We start from the raw sequence: 20,713 nt of genomic DNA, 5'->3' as shown, positions 1-20,713 counted from the left end.
CTTCCTGAAGTTCCTAGTTTCTTTATGGGTCTTCCTTGGAGTTGTAGATATAATGGAATGCCTGTTAATTCCATTTATCAGTTCATCATTTATAGAATGTCTACATCTGTATTCTAGGCCCCAAGTTACTTCCCAGGTTATAAAGTAGACAGCATTTGAATCTTTGGTTTTAGTTTTGTAACTATGTCAGGGTTACATTGAAAAGAGGAACTTCTTCTTATGGCTATTAAATGCAGCAAGGGAGCAGTCCACGTTACTAAGGTGATGGGAGTGGCGTTATTGGAATCTAAAGACACTGGTGAAGCATGCTGTAAAGGTCAAGAGCCAGCTAGGTGCCACATGCCTCTAATCCAAACACTGGAGAACTTGAAGGGGGATCCATTTGGGGGACATCTGAGCTGCATAGTGAAACCTGTCTAAAAAACGCAAAGGTTGGGGATGTAGCTCAATATTAGAGCTACCCCAAGCCCTTAACTAGCAAATGCAAGGTTCTGGATTTGATCCCCAAGTCCAGGCAAGCAAGTAGACAAAATTAAATTAAAATCAAAATAGGTCAGATATTTTTCTAGTCTGCTATAGGGGTTTTAATATTGTGTTTTGAAGATAACGTAAGAGCATACAGGTAATAGGAATTTATTAATAATTCATTTTTTTAAACGAATATATTTCTCACAGCACTAACGTTCTGCATTGACATTGTTTCAGCGCTGGATCTTGTCACACGCTAGGCCAGTGTTCTACCACTGAATTACATCTCTATTCTAGCTTGATTCCTTTATGACATTTCCTTCCATTGAAATCTTTGAGGGCAGAGCTAGTGGGATGGTTCAGTGGGCAAAGGTGCTTGCCAGGCTAGTCTAGCGACACGAGTTTAACCACTGCAAAACACGTAAAAGTGGAAGGAGAGAACTGATTCCACAAAGTTGTTCTCTGACCTCCACACTTGTGCATGGCCCCTCAGTGTTCATATTCCCCGTACGCGCACATGCTCATATTACTAATCATAAAATCTTCGAGGGTGAATATGTCTCTTAGTGAAGTTCTGGAAAGGAACTTTAAGTCTGCAGATGTGGAGAACACAAAGGAAAGAAAGCATTTCCCCCTTTTCTTTGTGTGCTGTACAGCTCCTGACCTATTGTGTTTTGCTGAGGAAGTCTGAAGATGCAGTAATTCTTTCTAAAAGTGCAAGGAAAGGTCCATCACTTCCTGTTCCTAGCCCAGCTATAGAGCACACCTCAGGCTCCTTTTGTCTTCTGATAATAAAAGGAGGGTTAGAGCGCAGGGATTTCCAGGCGCTAAATCCGGGCGCTTACAAGCTTCTGTGGTCGAAGCAGTGTAAGTAGCTATTGTGAGACAGATGTTCACCAAATTAAGGGTGCGCGAGAACAGGGGCCCATGGAGCAGACTTAGGGTAGCGCACAGGTGGGGGCAGCCGCCTGGTCTGGACTCGTGGGTGCCTATTTTCTGCAGGTGCCGCCTCCTCGCCTTGGTTTCCAAGAGGGCAGGAACCGCGCGTTGCAGGGTGCAGGACTTGACTCCTGGAACAGTTCAAATGTTATTCCAGGTAGCAGACACCGATCTTGTCAAGTGTCCACACATGGCCCAGCCGAGGCAAACAGCATTCATACCAACCACCGCCCGCGAAGGGAGCGAGAGAAGGCTTGGGACGCTAGAGGGCTGGTCCGACTGGGTTCGGTACTGCTGTTTTGCGATGATTGCTTCCTCAGCCCGCTCATCATTTCTAGTCCCTATCGTGATTGGCTCTTCTTCCTGCCAATCGGTTCCGCCGCGCTGACCTCCATTGGCCCCCTACCTAGGCCCCGCCCCATGAGCTGGGCACGGGCAGTGGGGCGCCCGGGAGAGAACCCAGCTTGCTTGGGGCTTGGGGGGGAGGCGGTGGTGGCTCTGGAGAAGGAAGAAGAGTGGGGCGGGAGGAGGCAGCGGCGGCGATCCGGCCAGGGTGATGGTACAGGTGCCAGGGCCCGGCGCGGAGCTGCCGCGCTGAAGGGCGACGGGTCCGGAGTCCGCAGCGCCGCCGCGTCGCTCCCGGGGACGGGCGAGCGGGCGGGAAGATGCTGAGCAGGTTGATGAGCGGCAGCAGCAGGAGTCTGGAGCGCGAGTACAGCTGCACCGTGCGGCTGCTGGACGACAGCGAGTACACCTGCACCATCCAGGTCAGCGCCGCGCCGCCCGCCCGCCCGCTCGCGGGATCCCGCTCCCCAGACTCGGCCAAGTTGGCGGGGGGCCGCCGCCCGGGGTCGCCCCAGCTCTAGCCTCGGCGCCGCGCTTTGTCCGCCCCGCAGCCGCACCGCCCGGCGCGCGGCATCCCTGCCCGAGCTCAGCCGGGGGCTGGTACCACGCGCCGCGCGCCCCTGCGGGGTGAGTCGCGTCCCGCACCCGCAACTCCTCTGCTCTGCGCCCTCCCGGGCGGAGGACCCCGGGTCTTGGCTCCTCCAGCCGGCGGATAGGTAGCACCTTTGGGCGGGCGTCCGGAGCTAGGCGGGCAGGGCAGGAGACGCCTGCCTGGGTCGCCCCGTCGGGACGCGGGCTGAGGTTCCCCCGGCCCCGCCAGGCCCTCCAGCCAGCCTTTATCTCCCTGGTTGGAAGGATAAAGGTTTATGTCATAATTTCTCTCGAGCGTTTGTGAGTCAGACGGAACGCGCAGCCCATGCAGAGTGGCCTATTGAAGGCGCCCAGCTCTCTGTGCTTTGAGGGTTTAGCTCCCTTCCTCGTCTTTTGATCCCCAAATCTCAACGTGTTGGTTATTTCTGGGGGTGGGGGGCGTGAGGCAAAGATTTAGCAACAAGTCCTGGAGATTTGGAGGTTGGCAGTGGCTGGAAAGAACCGGAGACTATAGAAAAGCCAACAATGCAATAATGCTGCACAGCATTTCTTTCAGAACCTGGCGTTTTGAAAGGATTTTTTACAACCCCTGGCTTGTGTCCCTTCACTACTGCTGTGTGGCGCGTCAGGAGTCATACAGTGTTTTCCCCGGGAATGCAGTCTCTCCTTTATAAAGTCAGAGATTGAAAGCACCGACAATGCTCTCGTGTTTAATTCTTCTACCAGAGGACCGACCCTGCGCTCACTGCCAGAAACTGCTCTTTGTGGAGAAGCAAATTGAGTTAGACCCAGGAGGGTCTCACCTGATCCCTTTCCTTTCCCACAAGAATCTGGAGGAGGCTTCTAGGCGCAGATGTGACAAAAACTGCCTGCCTAGACCCTACCCGCAGGATGCCCCCATCCATCCATCCATCCATCCATCCATCCATCCATCCATCCATCTTGCCAACAATGCTCAATAGCATAAAATAGAGACGTGTGAGAAAGACGCTCCAGTGTCTGAGAGCAGCTGCTTAATGCTGACTGTGCTTAGTTCAGCCTGCCCCCTTCCAAGGACTCCCCCTCCCCAAGCCCTGAGCTTAAGTGCTGACTGCTGCCAAAGATCCAGGAGAGTAGAGATAGAGCACAGACTATCTTTTGAAGGCTACTTAATACAGATTAAACGCCCATAAAGATGCTAGCCATTAAGTGAAAGGGTTTTTGTAATTGGCTATGACGGAGAGATGGTATGTATTATTTCCCTACTCAGTGGCGTGCTACTTTCTGTTTCTATGGTGTCATTGTTTCTATGTACAGTTTTCTCCCGGTTTTGTTTTAATGGAGGAGGAGAAAACATGGAATTGACACCTTCGCAGTTTGAGTACACTGTCAAGAGCTTTTAAAGTCTTTATCTTTTCGTTTAAAAATTTAAGAAATGTGTGCAATAGCCTGCCGAGGGCGGTGTGAGGTTTAGACTTCATAAACCTTAAGAATACTTTTGTGGTATATAGTGACATAAAATTTCTCCAGTAGATCATTAACTCTTGCCAGCATGTAGAGATCAAAGGAAACATCACTTCTCGAAAAATGTTTATAATCTTCTGGTTTTAGGTATCAGGAAAGGCAACTTTTGATTCCCCCTTGTCCTCAGAGCTAGTGAGGTTGATTAATATTGTAATTGTGGATAGTTCTTATTGTCACTGAGAAAAAATATTTTAAAGTTAAATTGGACTTATTGGAGTAATGTTTACTGTATTCTAGTGTTCGTGTTCATTTTTTGTTGCTCTTATTTTATAATTTAACGTTATAAAAATTAGTCATGGCCCCTGTACACAGGCTAGATGTGTTAATCATTGTACGTGGTGATTCTGGTGCCAACTCTAAAACAGAGGAATTGTAGCATATTTGCCATTTTTTACACCACTGTTTAGATAGTATTTTGCCTTTGTTTTTATCCATATGAGAAAAGGTTTGAAAAAAAGACAATTATCTACAGGACTCTAATATTTTTCTATATACAGCTTTTTAAACAAAGCATTTGGAGATTAAACTTTTCTTAGCAACTTTCCCATTTTATATTTCTACTGTGTGTGTGTGTGTGTGTGTGTGTGTGTCTGTGTCTGTGTCTGTGTCTGTGTCTGTGTCTGTGTCTGTAATGTGTGTATGTTTGTGTCCACATGTGCTTACTTGTTAAACACTCGGTGCAGTTTTAACATGGGAAGGAGGGATGGGCTCCTTATTTAGCTAAGCATTATTTTCAATATTTTAAGAATGGCAATACTGTATATTTTAAATCTTTTGTCGATGATTTGGACTCCTTTCTTCCTGAAGTGTTGTACTTTCATTTAGATATGGTGTCTATTTTAGAAATATTTTTATGGCTTTTAAAATAGCCAGAGACCATGTAGGACAATACAGAATTAGAAATATACCAGTGGGTTGGTGTCATGAAAGCCATGTTTGGTAAATTCCAGTTGTACGGCAATTCTGTCAAGGTATTGGTTTAGCGGCATTTCATAATGCAGTTCTAGTGAGCTGGCCTTCAGGATGTGATTATTAAGGTAACCAGAATGTCTTCTGTCTTTGCAAAGAAGGTTCTCCCAGGCACAGGCCTACTCTTTCATCCTTTCTGATATGGAAATGCATCTGTAGACCAGAAGAAATGAAAGTATACATAGGAGGATTGTAGGATAATTGCTCCCCTGTGAAGAACATTGTTAATAGCCAGTTTTGAAGGTCATTGCCTCATTGAGATCTGATCCACATTTTTGACTCTTCTGTTTTTAATCTTTGCAAATCTGTATTTATTTTCCACATTTACTACCTGACTTTTTATTTGGGAGGAAATAGAAAAAAAAATGAAAAATTAAAGTACTAACTAGTATCGTTGAAGTCAACCTGAATGGAATAATTTAAATGTCTAGACATGCTTTGTCCTAAGGAATACACTTTTAATAGTTTAAGTATTATTTAGGACATAGTGCAGACGTTTGGGAACAATAGCTATTGGACAAATAAGTATTTTCAAAAGAGGCATTATAATATTTGGGGGGTGATAACTTAAAGATGAAACCACCTAGGAAATGAGTTAGATTTTATTTGGGACACATGAAAACCACAGATGAAGCAGCCAGGTTAAGCAGATTTTTCAGTTAGTGTTATAAACGAGCTGTGTGTGCAGAGGCAGTTCTGTAGAGGGGCCAATGCTTGGATTTGATTGTGGCTCAACTACCTAGTCATTTTGAGACCTAGAGTGAGTGAGTGAGTGAGTGAGGGAGTGAGGGAGGGAGGGAGCCCATGAGTGAGGTTCTGGGCTTGCCAGGGATCTCTGCATTCATTGTACCTCATTTCCCTCACAATGGCATTATGGATTGATTATATATCCATTGTACTAAATGAGGAAAATGGGATGGTGGATTGGTGGGTGGGCCCTGTACTGAATGGATGATTACATGCTAAGCATTCTGTTAGACACTTTGTTTGTGCCTTACAGGAAAGAGATGGGTAGTATTGTTTTGGTTTTATAGATTAAAAGGCAGGTCCCAGAGGTCAAAGGAATTTACTTATTGTTAGTAGGTGGCCTTTCTGTATTTAAACCAATGTCTTTCTAATTCTTAATGTTATTCACTCTCTATTTTGACTCCCTAAATTGCTTCCTATTTTCCTACCTTAATTTTCTCATATATACAATGGAAATATTAATGCTTATTTCATAGCAAAAAGAAAATTACTTGGAAATATTACAAATAAACGAGGAACATTAAAACACAAAATAGAATTGAGAAATTTGTTTTATTTTTGTTTTTTGAGACTGGGTTTCTCTGTGTTGTTTTGGTGCCTGTCCTGGTGCCTCTGTAGACCAGGCTGGCCTTGAACTCACAGAGATCCGTCTGGCTTTGCCTTCCGAGTGCTGGGATTAGAGGCGTGGGCCACTATTGCCCGGCGAATTGAGAAATTCTTACTTAAAAAAAAAAAAGGGAAAATAAGTCAGATTAAATCATAACTTGCCTTCAAATGGTTTCTAGTTAGTCTCAATAAAGTTGTGAAATTTCATCCTGAGATAGTATAACTCATTAGACCTTTTCTCTAAAATTTAAGAACTTGGGCTGATGAGATGGCTCAGCAGGTAAAGGTGCTTGCTGCCAAGGCTGATGACCCGAGTTTGATCCCAGGAGTCCCCACGAGTTTGATCCCAGGAGTCCCCACGGTAGAGGGAGAGAACCAACTCCTACAAGCTGTTCTTTGACACCCCCACCCATAAATAAAAACCCCACGAGTTCCCATTTCTCTCCCTCTGTCTTACCTATGTCTTTGGCTTTAGGAGGATGCTTATTCTTGGACTATGGGTTGCCTTTTCCAAGAATTTCTGCTTCCTATTTTGTAAGTTGAGCCCTTGGTTTCATTAATGCAGAAGTTGGTAGAAAATTAGGATAATTTTATTCACAGAGAAAAACACAAAGATGTTGTATTTTCATGAATATTGATTTTTTAAAAAAATTACTTAACAGGTAATTATGCTGTCTCAGGATCTGTTACAATAGCAAGTCAGTTAGTCTCTAGCTCTTGAAATTAAGATAAGTATAAAATTAGCCTCCCAGGGATGTGGGGATGTGGGGTGGCTTGGGAAAGAGGGCTGGGGGGTGGGAGGAGGGAGGAGGGGGGATCTGTGGATAGTATATGGAGTGAGTAGAAAATTTCTTAATAAAGAAAAATGAAAGAAAAAAATTAGCGTCCCAGAATCCTAAAAACACTTGTATTGCTTCTTAACTTCAGTATTAAATATTGTGTAAAACTAATTAGATATTGTATAAAATATATCTTCTTGGCACAGAAGATAAATTCTGCATCCTTGACTGTCTCCTCATTCTTTCTGTTTATGGGGTGGCAGCAGCGCTCAGGGAATCCAGAAACATTCACCACAACAGATTTTACTTATGGGTATTTGCATTCTGTTAAATGCTTGGCATGAATGTGCTAGATGAGGCAATTCAGCAAACCATGTAATAAAAGAACATGAAATTTTGAGTTAACTTTGTAGCCCAGAGACTCATTTATCAGAGCTGTGCTATCAGCGGCAGCACCATTATAAATAGACTTTTGTTTGTTTGTTTGTTTGTTTGTTTGAGATAGAGTCTCTCTGTCACGTAGCTCTGGCTGTCCTGGAACTCACCATACCGACCAGGCTGATATCCAATTCCCAGAGATCCTACTGCCTCTGCCTCCCAAGTGCTGGGATTATGGGTGTGCAGCCACCACACAGGCAAACAGACATTTTCGTTACGGATTTGCAGTGGTTTATGCACAGGTTTGCATATGTGATGCAGTATCCGAATCAAGGCATTAATTCTTGGAAGAACTTTAATGATGATGTAATTATTGCTGTACTAAATTGATCAAAAAGCTTTTTTTTTTTTTGTAGAGAATTATACTTTGGAAGTTATAAAGGATGAAATAAGAGCAAGCTGTAAGGTTGTGAACCTAAAAATTATAGCACCTAGCTTGAGGCCTCTACAGTTCTAGATTAAAAAAAAAAAAAAAAAACCCAACCAAACCAAACCAAACAAAACAAAAAACCCCAAAATCATTTGTTTTGATTTGTGTTCTATGATTGCAGTGGTGATACCCCCAAATTTCCTGTACCTGAAAACAATAAACATCTCCTAACTCTGTAACTCCTTTTAACCCATCTTTCCCAGACCAGTTTCCTAAGGTCAGGTGTGTAAATGTGGTATGTATGGGGTCTTTGGCATCTCCGATAACACTGCACTTGTCCCTTGTTGAGTGCATGGTACCCAGTCAGTAAGCACCGTCTGGTTTTTCTTGTGTCCTTCGGGGCTTCTTCCCCATTCCTGCAGACATAGAGAGCCATAGCAAATGAGTGCTGTGTCAGTGATGTGCTTCATGGAACCTTCGTGGCCTGCCGGCATTAGGGCTTTGAATGCAGCATCCCCCACAGCTGCATAAAACTCTTTGAGTCCTATCTCCAAAATCATTACTCCACAGAATAGGATGTGGACCTCCAAGTAAACCGTGCTGCCCGGCTGTCCTAGTGAGGGCGACGTCAAGGTGAAGTCATCTTTGACAGACAGCCTAGTCTGTAACAGGCTGTCTGAACTAGCAGACCCTGCTTCGTGGAGCAGCTCCCTGTGGGTCACTCTTCCCTTAGGTGTGCCTTGCCAGGTGAATTTGGAGAGGATTGACGATACCCTGCAACGCTGTCATCTGTGTGGTGCTCAGAGTGGTAGTGATGATCATCTGGTGGCCTGATAGTCATTGTCCCTCCTGCCTTCTGACTTTGATCCTTCAAACTCAGGTCATCTTTGTGTGTTTTTTGTTTATTTTGATTTTTATGCAGCTGAGCAATTTGAGGAGCACTAAGCCATTTTCATTCCCATGTTGCTGGGTGAGTGTTCCCCCTAAGGTCAAAATACCCCGTCATATGTCCATTCTAGCATTGAAACAGATCATCTATTCATTTAAGACTCTGGTGTAGTGACCAATACCTTAAATACTACCTTAAATATAGGGAAAGTCAAAGATGGACTATGGAGAACAGAATCGAAGAGAACTTACTTCTCCCATGCCCCTCCCCCCACCGTGTGTGTGTGTGTGTGTGTGTGTGTGTGTGTGTGTGTGTGTGTGTGTTTAGATTGAACTTAGGTTCCTTAAGTGTTCTCCACTTTATTTTTTGACAGAGGATCATTCTTTTAACCCGGAGTTCACCAGTTGAGCTGGACTGATCGGACAGTGAGCTCTGGGAACCCTGTCTCTGCCTCCCCAGACAGGTGCTGCCATGCCCAGCTTTTTATGGGGGTGCTCGGGATGCAAACTCAGGTCCTCATGCGTGCATAGCAAGCCCTTTGCTGACTCAGCCATCTCACCAAGTCCCTTGAACTCCAGTTTTTCTGAGACTGATCCCCAGATGTAAATCATGGCCTCTTCCAAGGCCCGCACTGATGCGAGTGTTCTGACCGGTGTAGACTAGTGTGTTTGCCTTTCGCCAGCTGAAATAATTTTTCTTTATTTCTACAGATGGTGTTTATGATCTTTCCACCTTACTTATGTTTTAGGTTTGAAAGACAGGAACTTGGTGAAGACTCTTAGGTGAAAATCTCTAGGCTTTTGCCTGTGGATACAAGACAAAAAACCAAGCAAACAGAAAACCAAAACCCCACAAACGTGAATCAAGTTTTCTAAGGAGACCCTTCCGTGCCATGCTCATACAGGCAAAATAATTGGGCCACATGCTTGGCATCCATTGAGTTTTTGTACAATAGTGCCATTCACCCATCTACAGAAAACAGCCCATTGACAGTGATGGTCGCTGTCGCCCCCCACCCCCGCCTTCTGCTGCTTGCATGACCGTGACCTCATCTACTGATTTGTATTGAGAAGTGCTCTGGACCACTCCAGAAGTGCTTTAAGACTCACTCGGAGTGCTAGTGATCATTTCAAAGCCCCAGAAAACTATTGCCTACTAAGGGAACCCATTCAAGAGCAGAACAGATTTAGCTATCTCATGCATCATTCAGAGCATCTTCCTATTTTATAACTCATAGCTCCCACTCCTTTTGTAGAAACTGTGAGCCCTGTCAAAAGCATGGAGGATGGAGTAAAGTAAGGAATGGATAAAGCCAGTGGTTTTCAAAGTATGATTGCTGGCCCACAAAATTACCATGCACTCAACGGGGTACTCACTAGAAACGTAAACTCTTGGCTCCACCTCAGCCCTAGTGAATCGGAAACTGGAGATCAAGCTCCAAAACCTTACGTATGTGTGTATGTATGTGTGTATGTATGCATGCTCATATGTGTGAGGGGTGTGCATACATGTGTGTGCTCATGCATGTGGAGGCGAGGGGAACAACCTCTGATGTTCTTCAGGACCACCTACCATTTCTGAGGCACAGTCTCTCAGTGGCTTAGAGGTCACCGAGTAGGCCAAGCCAGGGATCTCCCTGTCTCTTCTTCCTCACCGCTGGGATGACGAGTGTGTGCCACATGCCAGGCATTTCTTTTGTCAGAGGGGTTCTATGGCTCAAGCTCTGGTCTTTGTGCTTGAAAGGCAGGCACTTGGCCAACTGAGCAACTGAACCGTCTTTCTACCGCCGAAGCCCTTTAGAACAAGATTTCCAGGTGGTTCTCATGCGGCCTAGGTTTGAGAGGCCCTGCCTGACTATAGAGGCCTGACTCACGGGCAAGATTAGCAAGTCTTGTTTATTGGATATAATTTCTAATATTTATTCTTGGATGATCTCACTTTGTTTGCACATATGCAGACCTATCTTATTCAGGTTGGCGAGATTCTGGAGATTTTGTTCATCATACCATTTTGATGATACATTTATCGGTTTCGTGTTCTTCATCTCCTCTCTTAAAAATGATTTGATCATTGCATACGTATTTACTTTTTATGGGTGTTTTACCTGTATGTATGTGCACCATGTGCATTCAGTGCCCATGGAGGCCAGAAGAAGGCATCAGATTCCCTGGAACTGGAGTTATATAGACAGTTATTAGCCATCATATGGATGCTGGGAATCGAACCCAGGTCCTTGGAAGAGCAGCCAGTGCTTTTAGCCACTGAGCCCATCTCTCCAGTCCTTGATCATTACATATTTATGTATTGTTTTTCAAACACATATTCTCCATAACTTAGGGAGGCACAGGGAGCACAGGGAGAAAGACATAGTAAATACCTTTGTCATTTAATTTAAGAAATTACAATTTATAAGCTATAATCATCGTGGATTGGGGGCTAAGGCAACTGATATACTTTGACAGTGCAAGTGGGGGAGGGGTTCTGGGAGAGGGGGAGGGACTCCGAGTTAGTAAATAGTTCGCAGTGGAGGTGAAATTTGATCTAGATTGTGAAAGATTGCCAAAGCAGAAAATGAGACTTGGGAATGGATGGAGGGTGTTCCAGGCTGAAGATGTAAAGTCTTTAGTTTTTCTTTTACTGTGTTTATCTCACGTACTCTGGTATAGTTGAGTCAAACAACAGAAATAATACTTGCTGAGAGAGAATTACTGTCATCAAAATTTCAATCATTATTTGACAGGCTGAGAGGAATCAGTCCAAACTAAAAATAAATGCATAAAGCTTTTGGCAAATGATGTCTAATTCTAAGACTGTATAACACAAATTAAGATTCCTCACAAAATGATGGCAGTGCATTTCAATCTTAATCCTGTAGCTGTATCAACTACTTATGAGTTTTATTTCCAAGAATCTTCTTCTCTTGGGCATCAGTGTAATGATCAAATTCCAACTTTTAGCTGATGTTTAAAAAACTCCTGATGGACTCAGCTCTGCGTTGGCTGTGCAGTTAAGAAATGTGACGCATGAAGCCTTAAAAAGCCACATTTGAGCATCTCTGTCCCTAAACCTGTGCCCACCAAAAATAGCTTCTGTGGATCACCAGGACATACTTCCCTAGATTCCCCAGGGAACCCCTCCCTGCCAACTCTGAAGTTGCCAGCCCAACCCAGGGTGCACTTTTAGCGCTGAGCACAGTGCCAGGCCACAGCTTTGGAGATGGGAACCTCCAAGAAAGGAGCGCCTGGCATTTGGGCAATCAGCATTCGGCAGATTGCCAATGCTAATAGGTTATTTTGCTCTGGAAAAAGAAGGGATCTTCTAAAGTCCTAGGCATGGGGGATAGCTGACAGTAAGAACACTCTTCTGTTGGAAAGATTAAGGGAGTTTGCCGAGAAGTGGTATTATGGGGAGCCAAAAAATTTAGCAAAGGCCCTTAGGCCTAAGACTTGAAAAAACTGATAGTGGTATATCAAAACAGCATGCCCCAGTGCACATGCAAATGTCTGGCTACTTCTACTGAACTTGAACCCACACAGTCTGGCATTTCATAGTCGTAGAATTGTCTGTTGTCACTAGGCTAGTGTAGAGCCCTTTCCCCCTTGCACCTGACCTAACTTACAAGTTTCTAATCTGGGCTCCTACCTCATCTTGAGGATACCTAAATGGAGGCACTGCCTTCAGCCTTCTCGGAGGGTTTCCAGTGCTCTAGGCAGGTGCCATTAAAACTCACGTTTTGTCACACGTGAGCTTGGCAGATAAGAACATTGATCAGAATACTAGAGAGCAGAATTAATCAATTCACTGAAGGATGTCGTGTATTTCCAGGGATAATTTAGCAGGTGGAAGTGCCCAGCCAGCCTGCTTTCTTTCAGACTTTTCTCTCTAGAGATATCCAAACCCAAAAGTTAATGTGGGTTGGAGTTCTGTAGGTCAGAAGGGACTCAATGGGTGGCAAAGATGCCTAGAGTATTTTATGTAACAGCGAGCCTGCCATTTCACAGTACACAGTCTGTGCAACAGGCTGGACCACCAGCTCTTTGGGACGCTCCTGAGAAGTTATTCTATGAAAGGAGTTTGGCTGATGAGAGATAACTTCAAATTACGCTCAGCCTCAGATTCTAGTATATGTGGACTATGTCGGGGGGAAAAAGTAGTTTGCTTAGTGTAACTGCAGAACTATGGCAGTGCCAGATTTTATAAGCAGTGGAGATGCCCTGGAAAGCTAACACTGTCTTTGCTTACCTTTTTATACGTACAAGTGTTTTATCTGGATCCGTGTATGTGCACTGCCTGTATGCCTGGTACCTGTGGAGGCCAGAAGAGAGCACTGGATCCCGTAGAACCGGAGTTACTGACAGTTGTGAGCCACCATGTGGGTGCTGGGAACTGAACCCACATCCTCTGCAAGATACCAAGTGCTCTTAACTGCTGAATCATCTCTCCAGCCCCTGCTTAACTTCTTAATACATATGGGGTGATTTAGACAAGCTTGTTTAAATGAATAGCCATATAACAGAAATCACGTCTAGGAACTGTTTTCTAATAATTTCTATGGTAAAGAAGACATTACTCATATTCTAATTTTAATATTGGCTACATTTGACAGTCTGATTATTTTTAAGAGACAGATATAATGATATACTGTCTTGCTGTAAATTAGATCTCCCAGCATGTCATTATAAAATATTATGGACTATTTTTATTAATAATATATCTTATATTAGATACCTTTACCTTGTGGTTGAAAGAGCGTGTCAAGAGAAGTAGGAAGACTATCTTCTCTTCCTCAAATTCCGTCCCCTCCCCCCTGGTGTTGAGGTCTAGCCAAGGGTTTTGTGCAAGCTGGGTCAGCAATTCCCCTCTGTGCTGTACTTGCGGATCCTGCAGTTGTCTGTTCTGTAATTCTTTCATGATGTGATGGTTTTTCTGCTCATTCCTTATCATTCTCTTTGCTTTATGCTAATTCGTACGTTCGGCCACTCGTTTACTGTGACCTCTCTCATTTATTTGGTGCTGGAGATCAAGCCGAAGGCCTGGTTTATGCTAGCCTCATGCCCAACAGACTATGCAACGACCTCGCTGCCATCTCTAATTTCAGAGATAGGTTCGCCTTTGCTGATGTCAAGGCTCTACGTGTGTGCCTGTGCCTTCTTTTGCCGGAGGTGGGAGGAATTGAAAAACAGTAAGCCTGGCGAGATGGCCCAGTGGGTAAAGGTGTTTGCCTCCAAAGCTGGTGGCCTCAGTTTTATTCCTGGAACTAACATGATAGGAAAGAACCAACTCCCCAAAGATGTCCTTTAATGTCCACACATGTGCCACGGTGCCCCCCAAATCCCCAATGTAGGTTAATATACAAAAAGGCAGAGCATGATATATGGCGATATGTGCCCTTAAAGTTCATTAGTAAACATAAAAGTCTTGCATATTTTAGTTAACTGGAACTTGAGACAGTAAGAATAGAAATCTACCTCGAATAAAGTGACACACTGAGGTTCCAATCTACAAACTTTTGGCTTTGGCTGGATTAGGTGTTAAGTGGAGAATTTTCTATTAACTTTTTTTTCTTCTTTTCCAACATGACCCTGTGTCTCTTGTTGAATTTGAACTCAGGTCTGCGTGAGTTCACAGCTGTTCTCATGGCTTTCTGATAAAGTAATCAGGGAGTTCAATAGTTTTTGGTGAAAGATTGAGATCTGCGTTAAATGTGTGACTCTTAAGTGATTTTGAGACCCTGGGCAGGCAACCCGACCTCCAAGATGCAATGTGATTCCTCCTCTGCAGAAAAGAAGGCTCAGATGGAAGGTCCCGCTGGTCTCTTTTAGTGCTAGGACGTTCTGTAGTTCGCAAGAGATTTGTTCATAGCCCAGTGGGTGTTTCTCTGTCTTTCCCTGGATGAAGGATGTTGTGTAGAGCTGCCATTATTCTTAGAGTGAGATGTCAAAGGAAGAGCCTGGTGCCTCCCCTATCTGTGATCTGATCTTAGTTTTGCAGAACACAAGATAACATTTTAATCTCCTGTCTAATACAAGTTACATTTTGGGGGATTGACTCATGTTAGTTAAAAATCCTAAGAGCTCTTTTAAAAATTAATGCAGAATCTGAATTGGTTATATTTGGATTAATGACTACTGATTTCTGCTACCAGAGGCCATGATTTTAGCGTCAAAGGTGTTGGACAAATAAATTAGAAAGTTGTTTGGAATTCAAATGGTTTTGAGGGATAGTCTTGCAGGTTGTATAACGTTCTTAGAAGCGGTCCCTTTGCATAGCAGTGGTTTAGTAACTATGCATCCATGAGACTGAAGGTCTTTCTCCCTGAACAGCATATCAGTGAACACTGAGAAGTCTGTAGCTCTTTCCTTTCCACTTTATCATAAAAACTCTTATTCTAACATTAATCAAGTATGACTTAAATGTGTTTGTGCTTTTTTACAAACAGGTTAATTTTTCTGTTTCTTTTCCTTTTTTAAAAAAGGTCTAGACAGGCTGGTGAGATGACTCAGTGGATAAAAAGCCCTGCCTCAAAGGTACAAGGACCTGAGTTCGAGCCCCGTAAAGGTGGAACCAGTGTGAAGGTGGAAGCAGAGAAAGTTGCCATTTGGTTTCCATACACATGCCATGGCATATGCATTACTACACACTCACACACACGCACTCACGCGGGGACACACACACACACACAGAGAGAGAGAGAGAGAGAGAGAGAGAGAGAGAGAGAGAGAGGGAGGAAGGGAGGGAGGGAGAGAGAGAGAGAGAGAGAGAGAGAGAGAGAGAGAGAGAGAGAGAATAAGTAAAAGAAAAGTATTACTAAGGTCTACACAGGGGACATGATCTGTTTAATTTAACTAGGTGACTAGGTTTGGGAGTTTCTTAGGACTTATTTGTCAATACAGTTTCCCCCTTAAATTAATGAACTTAGCTAGATTACTTAAATTTTATGTTGACTTTTACTAGTTTATCTTTTACAAGGAGATTGTTTTCTTTTTTTAACTAATTCGTTTTTAAAAAAATTTTGTGTGCATTGGTGTTTTGCCTGCATTTATGTCTGTCTGAGGGTGTCAGATCCTCTGGAACAGGAGTTACAGACAATTGTGAGCTGCCATGAGGGTGTTGGGAATAGAACCCAGGTCCTCTAGAAGAGCAGTCAGTGCTCTTAACCGTGGAGCCATCTCTCCAGACCAGGAGATTGTTTTCTAACTTTGACTTTAAATCTCAAAGGAGAGGTTTCTGACCTGGCCCTCACAGTTATGTTATTAACTGTGTCATGGGTAATGTTTGCCTCTTCCCTCCCTTCATTCTGTGACCGGTTCTCACTCTAGTTCAGGGTATCCTGGAATTCACCAGGTAGCCCATGTTGGCCTTGAACTCATGGTGATTCTCCTGTCTTACCCTCAGTACTGGAACTGCAGACATAAGCATCCGTCATTGGCAACATTATAGTCTCCCCACTGCTGTGACTTCTTGGTTTGTTGTTCAGTACTGGGGATTGAAGCTAGGGTACTCTGCAGGTCAGGCAAGTGCTCTACCACTGAGCTGCAGACTTGCTCCTCATGATGGCATGCAGAGGAGACGGTCCGGGTCTGCTGTAGAACCTGGTGAGGAGTTCTGGACTGCTCTAAAGGTAGTTGTTCTTTTACTTTCGAGCTTCCCAATACTGTTTGGTGGTTGTTATTTTCACCTCGATAGTGTAAATAAAATGTCACATTTTTGCTCGGTGGCAGGAGAATACTTGAGTCCAGGCTACCCTGGACTATATATACCCAGTATAACCTTGTCTGGGAAAAAAAGTCAGTTTTTTGGGAGGGTTGGTGGAGGAAGATATACATTTACTTAGAATAAAATTTGTACCCTTTTCAGATTTGTACTTGTCAGGATTCTGACAATGAACACATGTAGCAATTGTGTGGTTTCCTGGGCTCCCGTGAGGTCTGTCTTTTCCTCCTTCTCCAGTGTCTGGCAGCTGTGACTCTGATTTATCTCCCTAGAGTTTCACCTTTTCTATAGTGTCATATTGTGGTTATGAAGTATGAGTCTGGTTTCTTGCATTTGGCATAATGTTTGTTTTTTTTTTTTTAACAGTTTGTATTCCATAAAGTTATTGTTTAAGGCCTCCCAAGTGCTGGGATTAAAGGTGTGCACCACCACCGCCCAGCACATAGTATTTTTGAGGAACAGTGAAGTCGTTTTCACACTATGTGCCTGAGGGTTCCAGTCTCTTCTGCTGAGTATTCACTCTTGTGTGTACTTTTGACTAAGGCATTCTAATGTATGACGTGCTATCTCATTGTGCTTTTCATTTGCATTTCCTTGACAACTAAATGTTCAGAATATTTTTTAATCCCTTTATATTTACTTTGGGAAGAACTACATATTAAAATCTTTTGCTACTTTATGTGTATATGTTATGTATGCATGTTTTTATGGTACTGGGGACTGAGCCTAGTACCATGCTTGTGCATGCTAAGCAAGTGCTCTACCCCTGAGGTATATCCTCAGCTCTTTTTACTGTTTGTTTAGAGACAAGATCTTACTAAGTTGCTCAGGCTAGCCTTGAATTCACTTTCTATCTCAGATAAGCCTTGAATTTGTGTTGTGTGATATTTTGATCATATTCTGACAATAAAGCTTGCTTGGAGTCAGAGGGCAGAGTTAGACTAGCTAACTAAAATGAACCATAGAGGTCATGGATTGAGGACAGATAGGAGACAGGTAGTAGTAAGGCAGAGCAGAGAGAGGATCTCAGGCCCTTTGGATTGAGGAATGGAAGAGAGAGGAAGTGACTGGTGGCTTCTCTGCTTCTCTGATCATTCAGGATCTTACCCCAATATCTGACTCCCAATTTTTTACTGATAAAGAATAATTAGATAAATGCATCAAATTTAGGATTCCCCTGCCTTAGTCTCCTAGTAGCTGGAATTACAGGCATGTGCCCTCTGGCCTGGCATGCACATTTTAAATTGGATTATTGTCTTCTCATTGAGTTAGAATTCACTATGTATTGCAGCTAGAGTTTTCCTGCTTGGCCCACAGTCAGGACAAATCTCTCTCACCTGCCAGTCCCACAGCCGCTCAGACCCAACCAAGTAAACACAGAGACATATTGTTTACAAACTGTATGGCCGTGGCAGGCTTCTTGCTAACTGTTCTTATATCTTAAATTAATCCATTTCTATAAATCTATACCTTGCCACATAGCTCTTGGCTTACTGGCATCTTCACATGCTGTTTGTCATGGTGGCGGCTGGCAGTGTCTCTGACTCAGCCTTCCACTTCCTAGTTTTATTCTCCTCCTTGTCCTGCCTATACTTCCTGCCTGGCCACTGGCCAATCAGTGATTTATTTATTGACCAATTAGCAACACACTTGACATACAGACCATCCCACAGCAATATATTCTGGATATAATATCTTTATCTGATACTTTAAAGTATTGCCTTTTGTTCTGTGGACTATCTTTACATTTTTCAATGATTTTATTTTATTTATGTGTATGTATGTGTGTTTGTGTGGGGGGTATGTGCACATGAGTGCAGTTGTGTGTGGAGGCCAGAAGATGGCATCACATATCCTTGAGCTGGGGTTAACAGGTGGTTGTGAACTAATGTAGGTGTTGGGAACCGAGATATTTTTGCATGAGGATATATGGGAAGCTCATACTTATGAGTTTTAAAAAACCATTCTTTCTCCCATTGAGTTGTCTTGGTCCATTTTCCTGAAGATCAACTGATCATAAATATATGGACTAATTTCTGACCCTTAGTGTTGTTTCATTCATCTTTATACCTTCACTCTAGTACCACATTCCTTGATTAATTTAGCTTTTCAGGAAGTGTGAATTCACTAACTTTGCTCTCTTTTTAAAAAAGATTGTGTGTGTGTGTGTGTGTGTGTGTGTGTGTGTGTCTGTCTGTCTGTCTATCTGTATGTGAATATGTGCATGTGTGAGTGCATGTGTCTATGGAGTCCAGAAGGGGGCACCAGATCTTCTGGAATTGAAGTTACAGACAGTTGTGTGTTGTCTGACGTGAGCGCTGGGAACTGAACTCAGGTCCTCTGCAAGAGCAGAATGGGCCATCTCCCTGGCTTCCTATCTTAGTTCTTTTAAAAATGTATTTTTATTTATGTGCATGTGTGTCTGTGTAAGTAAATGCCACATGGGTGCCTGCAGATCTGAGAAGATGATGTCTGCTATCTTGGAGTTGGAGTTACAGGCAGTTGTGATCTGCCTGTGTGGGTGCTGGGAACTGAATTTAGGTCCTCTGGAAGAGCAGCAAGTACTCTTAACCATCGATCCATCTCCCCAGCTCCCAACTTTGTTCATTTTTAAGATTGTTGGGAAATGCTATGTTGCATTTCCATATGAATTGTAGGGGCTCAGATGCCGCTAGGTGGTCAATGCTTGCCTAGCATGCCTAAGGCCCTGTTTGATTCCCTAGTGTCAGAGAGTGGGGGAGGGGTGGAGGAGGCAGAGGAGACATTGCCTTGCCCGCCTCCCCACCGCCCTGAGGCCTGGGATTGACTCAGCACTCCTTGCTCTTGATGTGGTGTTTTGTGTCACGTGCAGCTTTATTTAGTTGATTACTGAACAATGATATTGAAAAGCCCACTGATTAATGTTTGTTATAATCAGAAATATTAAAAGTTTCCTTGATGGTAAAAGGTAGTAATAGAAACTAAGTCATCTTTCATGCTCTGAAGAGTGAGGGTTGTCTTTCCTTAGGAAACCGATTTCTCGTACACAGCCTTCCAGAAGGACTGTACTGGGAATGTGGCACGACTTGTGAGAGGTTATAAATGACAGTGCGTTAGGAAAGCAGGTGAGGGAACAAGCAGGGATTTGCTGTGGGGAAACAGACATACATTTTGTGATCCGTTTTGACAAACACCGGCCGTGGCCTGTCAGTGCGGAAAGGGTAAAATTGAATTCATTAACTGTCATCATAATGGTTAAAATAAGTTGTTTTTTGTAAGAAGGACGTGGTTTTGCAATCTTTACTGGGGTTTTTCAGTTCTGCACTGATGACTCTGAGCTTAGCTGGAGGGCTGAGGAGTGGAGCCATGCATGCTTAGACTGAGCGGGTTTTATTAGCTGCCTGTGGTAGGTTTCAGTAGTTTTATGTAGTAATGGTATAGGGAGAAGATCATCCCCTTTGTATTTAGAAAACTTGAAGTCAGTCTTGGGTTTGTTTCGTATCACCTGTACCACCCTGAGTGAGAATGAAGTGTCAGAACTTGGGTGCCCTTTATGTATGTGTTTCCCCAAAAGTAAGAAAAGATAATAGGTATATCTACCTAACCTCCTTCAAAGAGTTGGATGAAGTTGAAGGCAGAGAAACACAGAGAGACAGGAGCAGGGCCGAGGGAGGGAGGAGATGTGATAGCGTTTTGTAAATTTTTAAAAACTTAAAATAACATTTTAAATGTTATTCGGTAAAGTATTAGTCTTTTAAATTACTTTTCTTTTAACATGTTTTTACATTTCATATATGTGTATGATGCATTTGATCATTTTCTCCTCCCTTACTCCTGCTCTTCCCCTGCCCAGGCTTCTTCCCAATAAGTCCACCTCCTGCTGTCATCCTAAAATGAGATTTATTTATTGTTATTTGCCTTCATGAGTCCATGTGCACAGTGTGTGTGCAGGCGCCTGATGAGCAGAGCCTAGAGGCATTGTGTTTCCTGGAGCTGGAGTTACGGTCAGTTGTGAGCCATAGGATGCAAGTGCTGTGACCCAAATCTGGGTCATCTGCAAGATCAACAAGAACTCTCAGCCACTGAGCCACACCTCTGTGTGTGTGTGTGTGTGTGTGTGTGTGTGTGTGTGTGTGTGTGTGTCCCACTGAGTTTAATCAGGGTTGCTTGTGTGACCCCCCCTCCCCCCACCTGCAGCAGCCTTTAACTTCCAGTCGCCCTTCAGTGAGGGGTGGGCCCTCACAAGGCCCTCCCCCAGCAGTGATCTCCTTAACCATAATCTTTGAACTGGGATGTGTCCTTTCTTTCTTAATGAGTTTTCCTCCTGCAGCTGTCCTAGTTTCGACCTCGTTGCTGTGATAAAACACTCTGACAAGA

At 43.7% G+C, this 20,713-nt stretch overlaps 1 protein-coding gene across 1 annotated transcript in view; it reads left to right on the top strand.

Moving 5' to 3' along the window:
• The first annotated feature begins 1,900 nt into the window (after positions 1-1,900).
• Positions 1,901-20,713, top strand: part of Frmd5 (FERM domain containing 5) — a 277,641-nt gene continuing 258,828 nt past the window's right edge. Inside the window, exon 1 of the mRNA XM_059258932.1 lies at positions 1,901-2,174. Within this exon, the coding sequence (XP_059114915.1) occupies positions 2,073-2,174 (102 nt within the window). The 5' untranslated portion in view covers positions 1,901-2,072. The remainder of the gene's footprint in view (positions 2,175-20,713) is intronic.

Source organism: Peromyscus eremicus, chromosome 4 (genome assembly GCF_949786415.1).
Source record: "Peromyscus eremicus chromosome 4, PerEre_H2_v1, whole genome shotgun sequence".
Taxonomy (NCBI): Eukaryota; Metazoa; Chordata; class Mammalia; order Rodentia; family Cricetidae; genus Peromyscus; species Peromyscus eremicus.
Note: the sequence above shows the minus strand (reverse complement) of the source record. Positions and strands in the feature narration are given on the sequence as shown.